We start from the raw sequence: 17,869 nt of genomic DNA on the forward strand, positions 1-17,869 counted from the left end.
TCTTTATCCGGTGTTAAAGTCTGCATTGCAAGGTGAACATTTCGAACAGATGAAGTGAAGCGGAATCTTTATCCGGTGTTAAAGTCTGCATTGCAAGGGGAACATTTCGAACATATGAAGTGAAGCGGAATCTTTATCCCGGTGTTAAAGTCTGCATTGCAAGGTGAACATTTCGAACAAATGAAGTGAAACGGAATCTTTATCCGGTGTTAATGTCTGCATTGCAAGGTGAACATTTCGAACAGATGAAGTGAAGCGGAATCTTTATCCGGTGTTAAAGTCTGCATTGCAAGGTGAACATTTCGAGCAAATGAAGTGAAGCGGAATCTTTATCCGGTGTTAAATTCTGCATTGCAAGGGGAACATTTCGAACAGATGAAGTGAAGCGGAACATGAGAAGAGTGCTAAATTGCCATCGCCCTGATTTTTTTTCAAAGGTTCTGGACACATTTGAACAACGGTGAGATAAATGCCTGAAACCCAGTGAGGATTATGTGGAGAGATGAGGAAGAACCCATTTACACATTGCATGTATAGTTCATAAATGTATCTTACAAATATTTATTTTACAGCGTAGAGAAACTTATATATTGAACGACCCACGTACGTTTGCAATGAGATAAAATCGAATATGGAACATGTACCGAAGAAACTGAGTCCATGTGAAAGAAACTTTTCGGAGTAGTATATTTACCCTTTTCGCTGTAAGGTATAAAAATTGAAACCAGAAGATGTAGTATACTTCAATAGGTTTTTTATGTATCTCAAAGAGATAAGAATGGAATGATAGGCTATATATTCTCGCAACAAATATGAAAGAACCGGTTCTTGTATGCAGATATGTATATATGCCATACAATATACCATTATCTCTATTTTACTTCATTAATGAAAACGGAAATCTTAGATTTCTACTAATTCCGATTTAAATAGAAGGATACAAGTAAAGACGAAATCTACATCAAAAATCATCTTCTTATAATATCTTACGGTTGAATGGTCAATTCAGAGTCTAGCGTCCTGTCCAGCATCCTGTCCTACATGCGACTTGAGCCCACACCTTAAAGTGTTTACAATGTAATGAAGTATTAAAGAAAGTTTCTTCCTACAATAATAACAATAGTAAATCAATAAATTTGATAATTAATCATTACCCATTTCTTTAATCATGTTTTCTGTGAAGATCAATTTTATAGAGAGTTAAAAAGAGAATCCTACCTACCTTTAGTTTAGGAAAATTACTAAATTACTGGTGCGACGAGAAGATGAAAAAGAAACTGATTTCCAAAACGCACTATGAAGCAGGAAATATTTTTTAAAGCAAAATACCCAACTTCAAAAACGCACTAAAAACAAAAGCATTAAAACTATAAAAAGGAACTGGCTTCAAAAAAATCCAGTAAAAACAGAAAATAATAAAAATGTTAGAAGCACACAATAAAAACTCAAGCCTTACAAGAACAAAATAATTCATTACTATAATCTAAAGGAAATCACGCCAAGCCAAACATATTAATGTCTCATGAAACTACCATATGTATATAATTTAGCATTAATTTGTTTGTCTTAGAATGACTACAGTAAATACATAATAGTAATTACTTTATGAATATTATTATCTGATTTAGCACTTGATTATTTTCTACCCTTTAGTATTTTTTTTAAATCGGCAGTTATATATATATTTTTAGAAAAAGATTTTATTAATCTTCTGTTCTCTTCAGAAATAGATAAGTATGAGAAAGTGACGCCCTCTCTGTAGCCAGTAATGAAGACTTTAGGTCGTATATTGGATTTTGTATATAAACAGTGGTATACTACGCTAGGTACCTACCAACCAGGTAGCAAGTTTCTATCCTTTTTGGAAATCCAGAAGTGTACCTCCTTCTTTCTCCTTCTTCCTTCGTTGCAGTGGAATGTTGGGGTTCTCCCACCCTCTATGAAGCACCCTGGATACACAGAGCAACATACTGTAAAAAAGAAGTCTTTACCTTCATTAGTGGCTAAGTTGCGGAAAAGTGGAAGTCCTACCTTCAATCAAGGGTCTGTCTCGAATGGAAGAAGGAAACCTTTACGTTATAATGGATTTTCTAGATAAGTAGGCTGATTATTATTCCCGTAGAAGTTCAAGATGAGCTACGAATTTCTTCTTCTTCTTATTATTATTATTATTATTGCAAATTTCAGAGTTCAATGCTACATTTGAAAATCACAAAAGAGGACAGATAAAAAGCAAATATGATTAATTAGCTAGAAGGAGGAGGAATGTGAAGTATGAAGATTTACGAAGGAGCCAGCGATAAAGAAGGTTGGAAACCAGTAATTGGCTGTCTGCTTAGAAAGGTCATTTTGTAAATTGATTCTGTCAATTGATTGCAAAATTGTCCTAAAACCTAAGTTTACACCTTTATGTTACTATGAGAAGCACCTCTTATCATTGGTTAATGCAGTTGGATATACTGTGAGAAAGATGATTAGATTTGGAAAGTTTAATGCTGGACGTACAGACTTTGGTAAAGTTGAGGTCAAAGTAGTTATTTTGAAGGCCATATTTGTATAAGTATAAATAAAGAAAATATCGTTGAAGAGCATTCGATACATTTCGTGACATTCATATATTTCAGTATACGCTGGTGTTATCCAAATATCGTCGATCGAAAATATAATACTTAAGTGGGATGAGTCGGGTCAAGTCAATTTAAGCATCTCACGTATTTAAAGTAACGTAAAACGATATACAGTCAATTGGCTACCTTCTCTAATAATTGAATGAATGTATGTGCTTATTGGAGAAAATTTAGGATTCTCAGGTGTCATCTAGTTTTGACGCGCAAACTTTGCGTCATATTCTTTCATTATTAGAAGATTCTTTCTTTAGGATATTTAATTGACTGGCTGAGTTCTCCATTGTAGTGCGGAATATGATTGCAATGCAGATATTCTGAAAGTTGTAACATTTCGTTCGACATTGTTAATTCCGCCAATTCATTCATCCGTCTCCCTTAGCCTACAGAAAATAACTAGGGGACATAAAATGTAAAGATTTCTTTATGTGATTTGCGAACCATATCACTAATTGGCGGCAGCGACAGTAACCATGTAGTAAATGTGATAATCGTTTATCTCCTTCATCGAAGAGATGTCGGTTAAATTCTTGTTTATTACACTGAGAAAAATCCGTTCTCCAGACAGCGGTATATTGTACAAATATACGGAATCCTCTCACTTACTACACAAATCAGTAAGGAGCATACGTTATCCGTATGCTACATAGGCACTGCCCTTAGATGTTACATCATGCCGTTGGAGGATGACTGATACCTAACAGTCTTCCTTATATTAGATACATATATGTATGTTACCTTCGTCAACTATATGTTATATACGTCCATTTGTATGTGAGATCCTGACTGCCTATATTGTTTCATAAGGAAAGTAGGTACGGATGGAACACTTATACAGAAAGATATTATAAAACATGCGTTTTCAGTTATACATTTGGTGTACGTTAAGTCCAAAAACTACAGGATTTACAAATGTTACATACAATTTTACGTACGCCACATACGATGTTTTTCTCAGTGTATGTTGTTGATGTATTTTGATTGGTTTATTGGCTGGTATCTCGGTGTGATATTGGTCAATTCGTATTTTTTCTATTTCACGATTGAATTATAATATTTTTCGATCCCAATTTTTCAATTTTTTTTTTTTTTTTTTTTTGCTATTTCATTACAATTTCGTGTATAAACATAAAATGAATATGTAAAGGTCTTGAACTAATTACGAGTTTTCTGCATAACATAGCTCTAACCATACAAAGTAGCTTAGTAACTGTACTAAAGTTGCTTAGCGAAACCTTGGTTTAATAATCCAAATTTGTTAATTTTAAATATTCAGAATACTATGTAACATATTTTTATATAATTATGATTTTTGCAAATATTCTTTTAAATCGTAAATATTTCTTATCTAATCCTAAATGTTTTGTTTTTAATTTTTATAGCTGAAAATCGTTGGGAGCAGCTTCAACCAACTGGTGAAAAGCCACCATGTTTGCAGGAACATTCTGCGGTCGCGTACAAGGACGCCATCTATGTGTTTGGAGGCGAAGTTGGATTCTCGGCAGGCACCGAGACACCATTATGGGTTTATCAGGTCAAGGTAAGTTGCGTTGTTAATTGCTACTAATATTTTAACCCATATGACGCAGAAGAACGTTAAAGGCAATTTGCATTAAGTATATAAGCAACGTAGTAAAACGGGAATCGCAACGCATTTTTATGCTTTTCTATAGGAAGAGCAGAGCCCTACTTAAAGTATCATATATAGTACATTTCTTTACCAAGAACAATAATACGTAAGTATATTTTTCTTTTATAAATTATAAATTCTGTATGCAAAACCATATTCAGAATATCATTCGTTTGAGCTGACACTTGCAAAATCATTGCATATATTTGACACGTATACAGTTCTTGGCATGTCCGTATCGAGGGGGATCTAGGGGGCCGGCTCCCCATTAATTTTTGCTGGCCCCCTTCAAATTTTCACGGTAGGTTTGCAAATGAACTATAATATGGTGATGAACTAAAATGTGGTTGGATCGCCCCCCCCCCCCCACCTACATTTTTGGGCTGGCTACCTGCCTGGTTCTTAGGCTTTTGACCTACAGCCTTCATGCACTGCATAGTTTCTTAGGGTTCCAGGGACGATTTTCCATCTTCCTTTCGCAAAACGTCTGGGAAAAAGTTCAACTACATGCCACAAAAATCTGAGTTATTTCTTAACTGTTATGATGATGTGATTATAAATACCCCACAGCCTGTATTCACTAATTTCACGTTTTCTAACCGGCAAACTTGAAATTATTTAATTTGAAACTTAAATGAAGATGAAAATATTGTTTTATGTTAGACAAAATGTGCATCTTCCCTCTTGTCACATTTTAGGTTGTGTAAAGGAAAGTACCGTCTTTTTAGGTTTTGCTTGGGAAGTGGTGGCGTCAATACTTTCGAATGTAAGTATTTACATGTTTATCATAACTGTAATATTGTATTATTGGTTAAAATGTGTACAGGGTGGATCATTTATCTTATATTTAAATACCTTTTAAACTAATAGACAGAAAATATTGAAATTTCGTACCATGAAAATATCTTCACGGACATTGGTTTGCATTCTCTGCGATACCACGAAATTAACTATGTTGTCTGTTCAACACAAAGTAGTATTTTTTTAAAAATAGAACTCCGTGAAGTTATTACATATTTCATATCTTTATTTAAAGGAAAACATACACTACTGCACTTCTCATGTAGTGTTGCAAATTAAGGACGCTACAGTATCATAAACATCAATTTTTTGTAACCTCTACAACAGTAACAATGCAAATGAGACAGACCGAGTAATGAACGTCCAAAGTATTTAATTGTATAATACTATGATCATGATATGACGGGTTTCGAATGAATACGAACAAACTCGAAGGTTTATGAAGTTGAATTTTGTATGTTGTCCCATTGGGAATCAAACCCGGGACTACATGCGCCAAAGGCTCAATCGCTAACCACTAGACCAGTGAGGAGAGCTCTCTGTTCCTAAAGTTTAAGAACGCGATAGTATGATGATGGTGTTGCACACCAAAGTGTTTGATATGTGAAGAGAAACCAGTGAATGGTTATCGTGTAAACTGGTGTGTACTAATAGGGTGTTACCACAAGGAAAAGATTGGAAGGCACTGTTATTGTGACTTTAAAGTGCAACCAAACTAACGAGAACAAAACAAAAACAGCAATCATATTCTCAAAATACACAATAATCAAACTGCTGCTATATTATAAATTATTCTAAACCAATCTATTTTATCGGCTTGAAATACATAAATGTACTTTTATAATCTGTATACGTAAAACCTTCTAATTTATATTAATCTTCAATTTATAATAACAACGTTATCTTCTGAATAATGAATGCAAAGAAGATGAACTCGTGCTAGAGTTAATTGAATTTCTAAATGAAGTTGCGTTTCTTCTCCGTACGTCGGTAGAAAAAAATGCAGTCTAGTTCTGTATTCAAGTGAAGAACAGCATTTTTGGTTCGGTAAACTTTGCAAATGCTGCAATATTGTGGAATAGGTTTCTTAACTTGGTATATCAAAGTTTATATTAATTAGTATAGTATGTTCTTTCTCAAAGCGAAGAGAAAGAACTTGGCAAAAATAAAGTTGGAAACATTCTCAACAATACAGTAATTGCCATATTGTTCTTATTTCGCTTGGTATTTAGTTTCTATATTGTAGAAGGAAAGTGAGTACATTAACTTATGGCATACAGTTATGCAAAGTTTTAAAACGCGCAGGCTTTTAGTACGCTGCAAATATAAAGAAGGTATATTGTTTTCTAAAAATGGAATGATTTAAATTTGTTTTAATTCATTTAAGTTCAAGAAAGAAATTTTGGTAAATTATTAAATTATGAAAATAGATAACTATAAATAAATCGTTACTGCATTTTAATTATTAGATTCCTCAATTTCTTTGGAATAACAATAAATTGAAGTGTTTGTTTGTATCTGTTTGTTTGTCTATCTACCTGTCTGCTCCATGATAACTGTCTCAAAATGAATCCAATTTTAATGAAACTTGGCAGCTGACTTTCGCTATTCTTAGCAATATGCCTATTGTTGTTTCGGTCAATCATGAGTGTAGAGAGCCATCATGAACAAAGGTAATAAAACGGGTCAAGTCAATCCTATGATGGAAGTTTTTATACTTACACAGACATGAAACTTATTTTTCAAGAATGTGAAACAAAAACGTTAACCATTTAATAGGAAAGAATGGAATATTAATCTAACTTTGACCTATCATTAACTCACTTTGTGTATTTTCTATTTTATTTACGCAATGTTCTCAACAATCTTCCTACAAAACGAAATTTGCCCTCTATGTATGCAACCAGTATTACTACGTAATGTTGCGGGTTAGCATAAAAGAAAGGAACAGAACATATAGCAAGGAGTTTTACGTTAAAGAGAGTAGGCTTTGTCTTCTTGTCTTTTTGCAGTTTCTTATTACTACAGTATTATAAGGAGGCCCATACTAGACACCTGCACGGGCCAGGCTCGGCCCCAGGCCCGAAGCCCGGCCCAGCCCGCGGGCTGGGCCTAGGCGGGCCGACCTGTTATTTCTTTGGGTCGGTCCGGGCTTGGGCGGGCCGACACTAATTTCTCTTCAGGTCGGGCCGGGCTGGGGCCGATTAATTGCAATTCTTTAATAATTATTGACTTCCGTTAAACGATAATTAGAATAATGACAAACGTTGAAGAAGTGTGCCCGTGAAAAATGTTACAAAATGAAATTTTTAAAATGTATCGGCCCCGAGCCGGGCTTGGGCCAAGAATTTTAAAAAATACTTATCGGGGCGGGGTTGGCTTGGGCCGAAAATCTCCAAAACTTTTCGGGCCCGGGCTGGGGGAACCTAGGTACATTCGGGCTGGATTGGTTTCGGGCCGAAAAATTCGGCCCGTGCAGGTCTCTAGCCCATACATAAATTTACGCATCCAACTATAAATAAAACTACTCTATTAGCAAGTAATAAAATTCTTATAACGTTTGTATTGATAACGTTATTTTACAGATTAGAAGTGTAACAGAATAGCAGAGTTCCTTATATAAAATTGGAAGAACAAATAATTTGAACAGATATTCCAAAATGAATATGATACTTTACTCTTAAAGCATCAAAAATGTAAAAGTAGTTCATAGTTCTATTACCCTAAGAATAAAAATATCTACTTCACGCAATAGTTTCTTGAACATAAGCCTTCATACATTGAAAGTTTGCCGTTTGCGTATGCAACCAACAATACTTCGTAATTCAGCGGGTTAGCATAATATTCAACATTTGTCATTTGAAAAGTGACTTATAATAAGTGTAAAATAAGTAATAAATGACATTACGTATTTGTAAGTGAACTATTTTTTTAAGTCAAGTTCTGTTGTATCATTGGTCATTTAATCCTTACATTCTAATCAAAATCTATTTCACTTAATTAAGTGTATCGATCTTAAGACAATCTGAATGATTTTGTCTCAAATATATAGCTGTCCTATATATCTTAATCTTCAAATGCTTCGACAGAATTTGCAAAGACAAAAGATTTTGTGCTTAACAATTACACGAATTTAACGCTTCAGTCGGCATTTATTTCTCCGTGGATATGGTTATACTCTGTTAATGTTGATGTTTTTTTAGGTAAATACAACGTATTTGAAAATGTCTACTTTGTCGAAAGTATTACATGATTTTTTAGTTAGGCGAATTTTCAAGCATTTAGTGTTCTTTGCATTAAGTTCTAAACGCATGTCCCTGTAGGCGTTTAGTAAAATTTATCTATTTATTTCTATTTTCCTCATATAATCTATCAGATTATGAGCATAAACCACAACCTGTTGAATGCTATTCAGTTCTAGAGTAGTTCTATTTTTAATTTTCCATACAGAGTATTCCAGATCAAAACTGAATAATAGTGATGTAAATATATTTCCTTAAATCAGCCCATTCTTGACTTGAAAGATCGTGCACGAGTATCTCTCTCTCTCGGACGTTGTTTTTGGTTGTCTTTTAGACACATCTTTATTGATGATGTAGGGTTCTTTGATATACCAAATTCGGTAAGAATATCGAACAATGTTTCCCCCCTAACCGAATCATCTTTACAATATCTGGGCTTGATTTTCTAACCCCTGAAAGGAGTTTCAGATAAAGATCATTAAGATGACAAATGTAAAAAATGACCAAAATTGGATTTCATTCCTTTGTGCTATAAACGCTCCACATGATCCAATGTTCCATAGCACTTGTTCCCATAATATTTTCCACTTTATATAGTATTTCCATGTCCCTATACCTTATGAGAACTTTATCTGCAGCTACCGGGTTTAGATATTTAAAAACAAGTTTATATTCTCATCGGGCCAAAGCGTTCATGATGATACTTATATTGAAGAATATACAATGCGGAAAATAAAGGCAACGTAAGAGCGTTGGCAATATATATATATATATATATATATATATATATATATATATATATATATATATATATATATATATATACGTATATGCTACTTTGTTCCATCTCGGGTTCGATTGCCGGTTGGGGCACTCGGTGAAAAAAATGTAAAACGCTTTTTCAGGCCAGCACCCTGAATGAGGTTTACCTGGTTTTTCTCATTCACACCAGACAAATGCCGGGGTGGTACTTAACTTATAGGTCCCAGGCCGCTTCCTTCCTCCCCCAATTCTTTCTTCCTTCCCTTTCCCCGGATTGTGTGCTTGCCGAGGCACGTCATCCCTCAAACGTGAAGGGCTAAATGGTCTTAGATGCCGAAAGCCCACAAATCTAAATCCTAACCTAACCTACTTTGTTCCAAGAACGGAAAGGGATGATTTATGGGATTTTTTTTAAACATATTCGAAGACTTTCTCTCCTTAGGATACATGTTTGAACGAAAAGGAGATGAGAAAACCTAATTTCGACCTAAGTATTAACTATGGTCAAAGCTTCATTTCAAACGTTGTAGCAGTTATTCTCTCGGAAATATTTCCCTCTCCTTAAACCCTTTGAATGAGCCTTTCAACCAAAGTGTAATAAATACAGCACTATATGGTTAGCATTTTGGTACAGGAATCCCAGTTTCGGTTCCCTCTAGGAACTCATGTGGTTTGCATTATACGTTAAGCTGTGAATCCACTTCTCATAGTATCTCTGCTAAAAAGAATGTTAAACTCATTTTTAACCAACCAGCTCATAAAAACACATGCCAACTTAGGTAACCAACACATTTATTGAACGGGGCAAAGATTAATAAATAATGCTTCGCCAACCATTGTCCCTTAATTGGACCTAATTAGTCTCACTATGTTCTGAAAATTGTTCGCGCTACTTCACCCACCCCGCAGTCCTGTTTTAAGACCTCGTTGAATACCTGTCGATCTCGCTGTTTCCTTTGCTGATTAGTTTTCCTCCACGACTCACATCTCTGCAAACATAGACACATCTTCCTGAAACAACACCCTTGATAAGCATTTCAAAAAATAATGGTTGACATGGAAGCTATTTATTTCACTTCCTTACATAGATCATGGAACCCTTACATAAATGACATAACCCGTTCTCCCTTTCTTCAAAACAAATATAACATTTAGAATCTAAGTTTAACATGAAGTTTTAAAAGTAATCACAAGACGATATCACAACACACACTAAGTACAACATTCTAAATACATTTTAAACGTAAATATTACAAGTAAACAGGTAGCCAAGGGAAGATAGTATAATATTATTAACGGATACTGACAAAATATTCGAAGATGATATATGTACTAATCTATATATTTTATTGAACTGAAGAAATTATAGGAACGAGTGTAAATCCTCGTACCCCGTTTTCAAGAAAATTGAGAAAAATGAATTGCTATTATGCAAACCTGAAAATTGTTGCTTTAAAATAATCGCGTCATCTATTAACCTTTTGTGGTCGCTCAAGCAACCATATGTTTTTCGGTAGTTGCCACCTTAGAGACAATTTTTATAGTAATTGGGAACGCTTGGTCACTAAAGAAACCTTCCTCCGTAGAACCAACTTACAAGTAGTTTGGAGCGTGAACACTAGATGATCATCATCACGCGCGATCAGCGTGATCATCACGCAGTGACAGCGTCTTCTAGAAATACGCATGTTGGAGCAGCACGTGGTAAGTATTTATTTATTACATATGTTTATTGATGAAGTTGACATGTTTTCATGCATTAATTTTCATTTTTAATGGTCAGATTTTACAAAGCACGTAATAATCAGCGATTGAAACGCTTTTTGGATAAAACTGTAGCCTCGAAGATATGTGTGGTTGCTAGAGCGACCAGAGACCTCAAAGCCATAATTGCTTGTTTTCTATAAAAACACTCAAGTGGAATTAAATGCCTGTTTACTAAGGGCAAACTATAGAAGTAATTGGTTTAGTTCTCTTGTGAATGGGCTGAACCAGAGACAGAAGCGGAGATGGGAGTCTTGGGATCCGGACCTCCTCAAAAATTAAGACTTTTGTGAAATTAGTATAACTTTTGGCAAACCTCTGTACATTTTACGTAAATTTGACTCCCAGACACACCTCGGAGCCCTCGCCCCAGAATGCAAGTTCTGCGTAAGTGTCTGGGGTGAACTGAAGTAATTGGCTGAGCAAACAGTATTGGCCTAAGCCCGTCTTGTGTGTGTGATGACATCTTTCGATGATTACTCTTCCAGGGGTACACCCGCCCTTTTTTGGTAGTTTCAAGAAATAATGGACCGAGCAGTCTTTGCAAAGTGGTAGAACATTGACGTAGACTTCGGAATACCCTGGGTTCGATCCCGTTGCCCGACCATCCTGACAGGTTTTGCCAAAGTTTTTCTTGAGTTACACTAAATAATTGCCGGGATGGCACCTTCAACGTAGGCCGTGGCCAACACCTTTCCATATTCTCACACCTCTCTCTTAGCCCAGCCTAAGCCTTAGATCTCTAAATCCCGTAAATGGAATCAAATTCACAAAACAATGGATGCCTTATATTTTTATTACGACTCCAAAATTATTGTGATACTCCCTGGCTTTTGGTGAGTTGATAAATGAATTCAGACTGTACAAAATTAGAAAAACTAAAAAGAATGTGTTATAGTATTAATGTAATAAATTCGTAGTTCGGTAAGGCAATAAAACCTCAAAACACTTCTTGAATTGTATTAATTTAGTAGATTGCAATATTGATGGACCTGTTACAAAGACGCTATGCACAATTGTAAGCTAAAATATCTTTTTCTCTTGGTATTTTGTTCATTGACATTGTATCATGTAAATATCATAAAGAGCTGAAACACCATTGAGATATTTTTACGCAAAAATAAGACAGTTACTTTAAATAGTAAAATTCTACATCTTTGCCATTGAGACATAGTAGTCGCTAGAGCGACCTATCCACTTCTGGTCAGTGATGACCATAGGTTCACCAAAATTGAACAAAATCACCTCGTATGGATGTATTGCAGCGGGAATCTTGAAATGAAACCGAGATATAACAATTCGTTTGTTCTCGAGTCTGAGGAGGATATCCACGTAAAGTTTTCTATTACAACATTGGCAAGCAAACATTACACAGTATCATGGGACACCGTAGCGATGGGCAAATGGGGACAGTTGAATCCTGGATTTTTGAAGGATGTTCAGTTCATAAAAATATATGTCAAGGCATATACTAATTTGCTTACTCATATGCTATTGTACTAATATATTCATATTAAATATTATAGTATTATAGTATATAGTAGTGTAGTATAATTTTATATGATATATTATCTGCAAGCGTGCTTCAAAGTGTGTGTATTCGCGTCTGCTCTTGTGTGTCTGTCTAGTCTTTAGCCCCCCTCACCTGGTGTCGGTCTTTTCCACCCTTTGGAAAAAATCTTCGGGTGTCATTGCATACTATGGTTAATAAAATAAAGTCCTGTAGAGTTGTTAAAGTTTAAATTTTGGTTTAATTTTAATAGTGTTCAATGATGAGATATATCTTAATGGATAGATCAGATCACGTTATAAAAGATGATATATAGTCTGGTCTCTTAACAACAAAAAAGGCTCGGATCGTGACAGACCGGACACAAGCATGCAACTTGGTAGACTGAAAGTACTTCGGTATTCAATTCGTTTTAGGGTCGGGTGCCAAAATTTTCTGGCCGCCATTTTGAAATATGCCGCCATATTGGGATTTTATGTTCTCTTAAAAGACCCTTATCTCGGTAACCGATGGTCCGATTTTGATGATTCTTTTTCCAAATTATAAGTTAAGCCCAAATGTAATCGATTATAACAGTAATAAAGACAAGGAAATGTGATAAAAACGAGAAAATTAGAAATATTTAAGATTTTATGGAACATACTTACATGTAAATGATTTTTTTCCAAAATGGTCAATTTTATGAAAGCATGTACCCTATAACATTTGAAAGAGCATATAAAGAGCTTCAATTTGATGTATAATACGTTAAAATGCGATGAACAATAACCGAAATATAGTTAAATTAAGAAATCAGTACAATAGAATACAAAGAGTGTGCAGAGAGTCAACTAGACGAATCTTGATGTTATGTGATAACAAGCATGCTCGGAACCTGGCAAATTAATATTTTTTCTCCACTTTTGTAAATTGTTATTCAAATAAATATTATTTGTATTATTGCTATTGTTATTAAATGAACATTATACTGTTCATATAAATTATATTATTTACGACACTAAAAAGCCACATCATAAATACGTCTTTTGCGTATGTCAATTTTTAAATTTAACTCTTTCAAACATAATAAATAGCTACTGAAAAACTGAATATTCCAAATCAAAATGCTAACAAAGTGACAAAAACTGATAACATCCAATCTCCTATTCCACAAAGAAAAACTATTTCTTAGTTACATTGCTGTTCATCACAGGAGCTTCCGCAGCAGCAAAGATGTGTATATTGAACACCATTCGTTGAACATACTCACTGTTTTGAGCAAAGATGAAGAGCTTTGCAGCCATACTTTAGCAATTCTGTTGAACTTTTAGAAACTTCTGGTTTGGTCATCCATAAAAGCTTCCACGATCCACCTTCTTTCACCCAGCCGAAGTTTTCTGGCTTTGAAAATATTCAGTAGTTCAGACTTGTTTGACGACAGTAAAAGTTTTTCGTGATTAATGATGATAGCCAACTACGATTTTCATGAGAAAAAAGTCTTGCAGATCACCCTCACGCGGTTTGCATGACATATACAGCCCACTGAACAAACTGAAATCATTTCTCAATCCATTTATCTTCTGTTAGGATGATCTCCTACCCTTCTTTAAGTTTTCTCAAGAAAAAAAAACTATTCCTTTTTATAGGAAACTAAATTGACTTGCTTCGTTTTACAAACACCGAGTTAAACTCTTCATATTGGTTTTTACCAATCACTTATTTCTGCAACAGTTTTTGAAGATCCTGTAAGGCATACGTATGTGATGATAGATTCATTACCTGTTATGTATCTAAAATAGGATTTCCCGCAGCAGAAATTGTGTCATGCAATGTTTGACAAAGATTCTTAAAACTTACATAACTTCCAACATAATTTTCGTTAATTATCGTGTGCAGCATCTTCATTTTTTGTGGGTCTGCATAACCCAGGACTAGTGAGCATCCATCGTTGAAAAGCACGTGGATTTTTAGATAATGGCTCCACTGTAGTCTCTAACACTTCTGTTATTTTGGTCGAACGGCATGAAACAAAACTTTTGGTTAGTCTTTGAAAACACCCAGTTCTCTTAAATTCTCTTTCCTTCATTTAAACTCTTCATGTCCCTGAGATGCACAGATAGAGGCAGAAGACTCTCCAACACAGTTACATATAATATGAAGTTACTTTGTCGGTGAGCTCTAACAAATATCACAATTAGAAGTTCCAATTCCAGTATAAGGTCCCAATATGAAAATATAGATCTTTTCTATAGCATTCCTTCCCGACACTGTTGTAATTCTTGTTTACAGTTTCTGGACTCTTGTTCTGTATGAAACTGTCATTTGAAGAAAGCCTAGAACTACAGCCGGTTTCTGCTGTGCTCTTCTGGTTCTGGTTAGGTGTGAGCAGTCCAGGAATGAATCAGCTGACTGTGAACCTGCTACTCCGGCCTCAGCTAAGGACGATGTCCATCCAGTACCATTTAGTATGTGGCCTAACACTCTTCAAAGGGCCATTTCTATTTGTAGTCCACCAAACATAACGATAGAACTTCTCCATAGTATGAATCGGACCATTTCCACTTTATTTGTTTTGCTATTGCAAAGAGAGGTTGGTCAAGGAAAATAACCTGTATTTGATTAGGATTACATCGATCAGTAGTTTTCTTTATGATACACATACCATGCTTCACCATTGGAAGAGACTCCGGTTTTCAGTAAAAATTGGCAACATGACGTTCGTACCTTTAGTAGAACGTACACTTCCTGATTGAGTCAAATGATACTCTGCCCATAAGCATTTATTTTCACCTAGCGTAGAATTTCTTTCAATCCACCGCCTCTCTGTCTATAGTGCTTCTTCGAGCCCTGACCGTATTGGTTCTTGAACAGTAATAGGAACTTGCAGTTTGTCAAATTCACATGATGATACTGATGGCACAATAACATAGATATCTGGTAATAAGTAATATTATACTGATGAAACTTCAATTTGCATTGGGGGTGAACCAGGGTTGGAATCGGAAGGCAATTGGAATACGCTAATACTTGTTCCATGGAAAGATCCTGTCGAAGTAGTTGATGATGTGTTGTGGTCTAAATTGTCCAATGCACCGATGGCGTACATATTAATCATTAATGGAAAGGGGCACACAAGACCCTCTAATTTGTAATGTCTGCATGTCACTGCTGGTATTTGATCTTCAATTTGGATCACACGATTATATGTTACAAAAATGTTAAGTTATGTAAATTACTGACAATCTTTTTTCTAGCAAGTAAGAGTGTGTACCTGTAAACAGTGGGAGCGGCGATATGTTGTGCCTTTTTTCGTGGTGCTAATCTTCTGTTCTTAAAATTAAAATATACTAATTGTCGTATTGTTAAGGCAGTTTGAGAATATGTTATAGAATTTTTTTCTATGTTAGATCCATACAGCAGCTATTGAACGAAATTCTTTAGACTTTCTTGAGCACTTTCATCTTGACAGTTTTCTGTAAAGTATCCTGAAAATGTTTGGCACTCCCAGTTTATCATATAACTTCTTAAAAACTTTAAACGTATTGAGAAGGCAAAAATCTCTCTTCATTTGATCGTTTAGACATGAAATCCTTGGGTAATTTCTAGCGTCCTTTCTTTAAATACCAATAACACATTTTGCCATCACTGTTTAGTACAATCAGAAATAAAATGAACGAGAATTGTGTTCTTTAGTTTTGTTTTATTCACTGCTTTTGATAAACCTACCGCTCTCAACTTGTTTTCATATAGACTGTGCAGCTCTGACAAATTGAAAATGAAATGAACATCATCTATTTTACATTCCAAGTGATCTATGAGTTCAGCAATTACACGAGACTCTAAAACATCATCATCTTGACTTTCGGTTTCATTCAAAGATCTGTTCCCCCTTTTCCAACTTCTGTACCTATTTTTATACATCCATAAGAAATGTGTATGGTATGTAGCCTCCATTGCTACCCAAGTCTCCTCCGGAAATTTTTGAAAGCAGAAATATATCCTGTAATTATTAAGCCATTTCCTTAAGATTTTTGTGAAACATAAGTGACAGTTTCTTCTCACCCCTTTCCCAGAATTACAAAAAATATAAACCGGTGGAATTACGTTTCCTCTACTTTCACTTCTCCTCTTACGCTTTGGTTCGTTATTTTCTGTTGATTTCTGTTTACTTTTTGTTTTCTATTATTTTGCGATTTCTCTTTTCAGTTTTGAGACAAACTTCAGTCTGCACTGTTTATGCCACTTCGCTGCATTGTCAATTAGTGTGTTTACTAATTCTTCTTTTCCAGTGACAAGTTTCACAGATTTCTTCTAAGTTATCGAAATCTTTATAGATCCTCAGGAATTCTGAACACGAATCGCCTAGAAAACACTTAATAAACATATTATTTCAAATACTGCAAGGAATGATATTTTTCAACTTAAAAGACACAATACACTTTTAATGTGTTCACAGTTACATTATAACAACCAATATTATGAAAAAAAAAAAAAACAACGTTCACGTTTACATAGAACTGCTGCAATGAAAACTCCCATAGCAATACTAAGTAATGATTAAACGTAGTTATTATTAAGTATTCATGACAAGAATAATAACTAGATAATTTAATGACAAAAATTTCTGCCAGACACCGCTAAAGTTCACAAAGTTGACCGATTACGCAGACTTCCTATTTCCATTCGGTTTATTTTCAAGACTCATATTTCGACTATTTCTCATCGCATTTTAACGTATTATACATCTAATTAAAGCTCTTTTTATGCTCTTTCAAACGTTATAGTGTTTGCTTTCATAAAATGGACCATTTTGGAGAAAAACTCATTCATATGTAAATATGTTTCTTAAAATCTTAAATATTTCTATTTTTCTCGTTTTTATCATATTATGTTGACTCTATTACTGTTATAATCGATTAAATTCGAGCTTAACTTATAATTTAGAAACAGAATCACCAAAATCGGACCATCAGTTACCGAGATAATGATCTTTTAAGAGAACGTTACATAAAATCCAATATAGCGGCATATTTCGAAATGGCGGCCAAAAAGTTTTGGCACTCGACCCTAAACCGAATTGAATACCGAAGTACTTTCTGTCTGCCAAGTTTCATACTTGTGTCCGGTCTGTCACGATCCTATCCTTAACAGACCAGACTAATAGTTGAGAGTAAATTCACGAACGAAGTTTTCGAATAAATAGAGAAAAACGAATTTTTTGTGGTGCTAACAAGTATACCGCTTGTTGCCAACCGATGGTTAATAATGGTTATTCTGCTACATTAATTATTACGTATTCTACATCTAAAGCATTATATTATTTACTAAGTAGATCATTTTTATTGTTGTCTGTGTTCTTCTAATGGCGATACATACTCCTAAATGAGTAAAACGTACATCTAAAAGTGACACAATACTCTGATTGATGGCATGCGTACTTCTAAAATAATAAAACATATGCATCTAATACTGACACCATAGTCTTATTGATGACACTCATGCTCCTAAAAGAGTAAAACATATACGTTTAATAGTGACACGATAACCTTATTGATGA

General features: G+C 34.7%; 1 protein-coding gene across 1 annotated transcript in view; it reads left to right on the forward strand.

Moving 5' to 3' along the window:
• Positions 1 to 17,869, forward strand: part of LOC145671021 (uncharacterized) — a 436,546-nt gene that overhangs the window by 271,009 nt on the left and 147,668 nt on the right. The window contains exon 3 of the mRNA XM_081739678.1: positions 4,007 to 4,164. Coding sequence (XP_081595804.1) covers positions 4,007 to 4,164 — 158 coding nt within the window. The remainder of the gene's footprint in view (positions 1 to 4,006; positions 4,165 to 17,869) is intronic.

This window comes from Thermobia domestica, chromosome 15 (genome assembly GCF_964235325.1).
Source record: "Thermobia domestica chromosome 15, izTheDome1.hap1.1, whole genome shotgun sequence".
NCBI lineage: Eukaryota > Metazoa > Arthropoda > Insecta > Zygentoma > Lepismatidae > Thermobia > Thermobia domestica.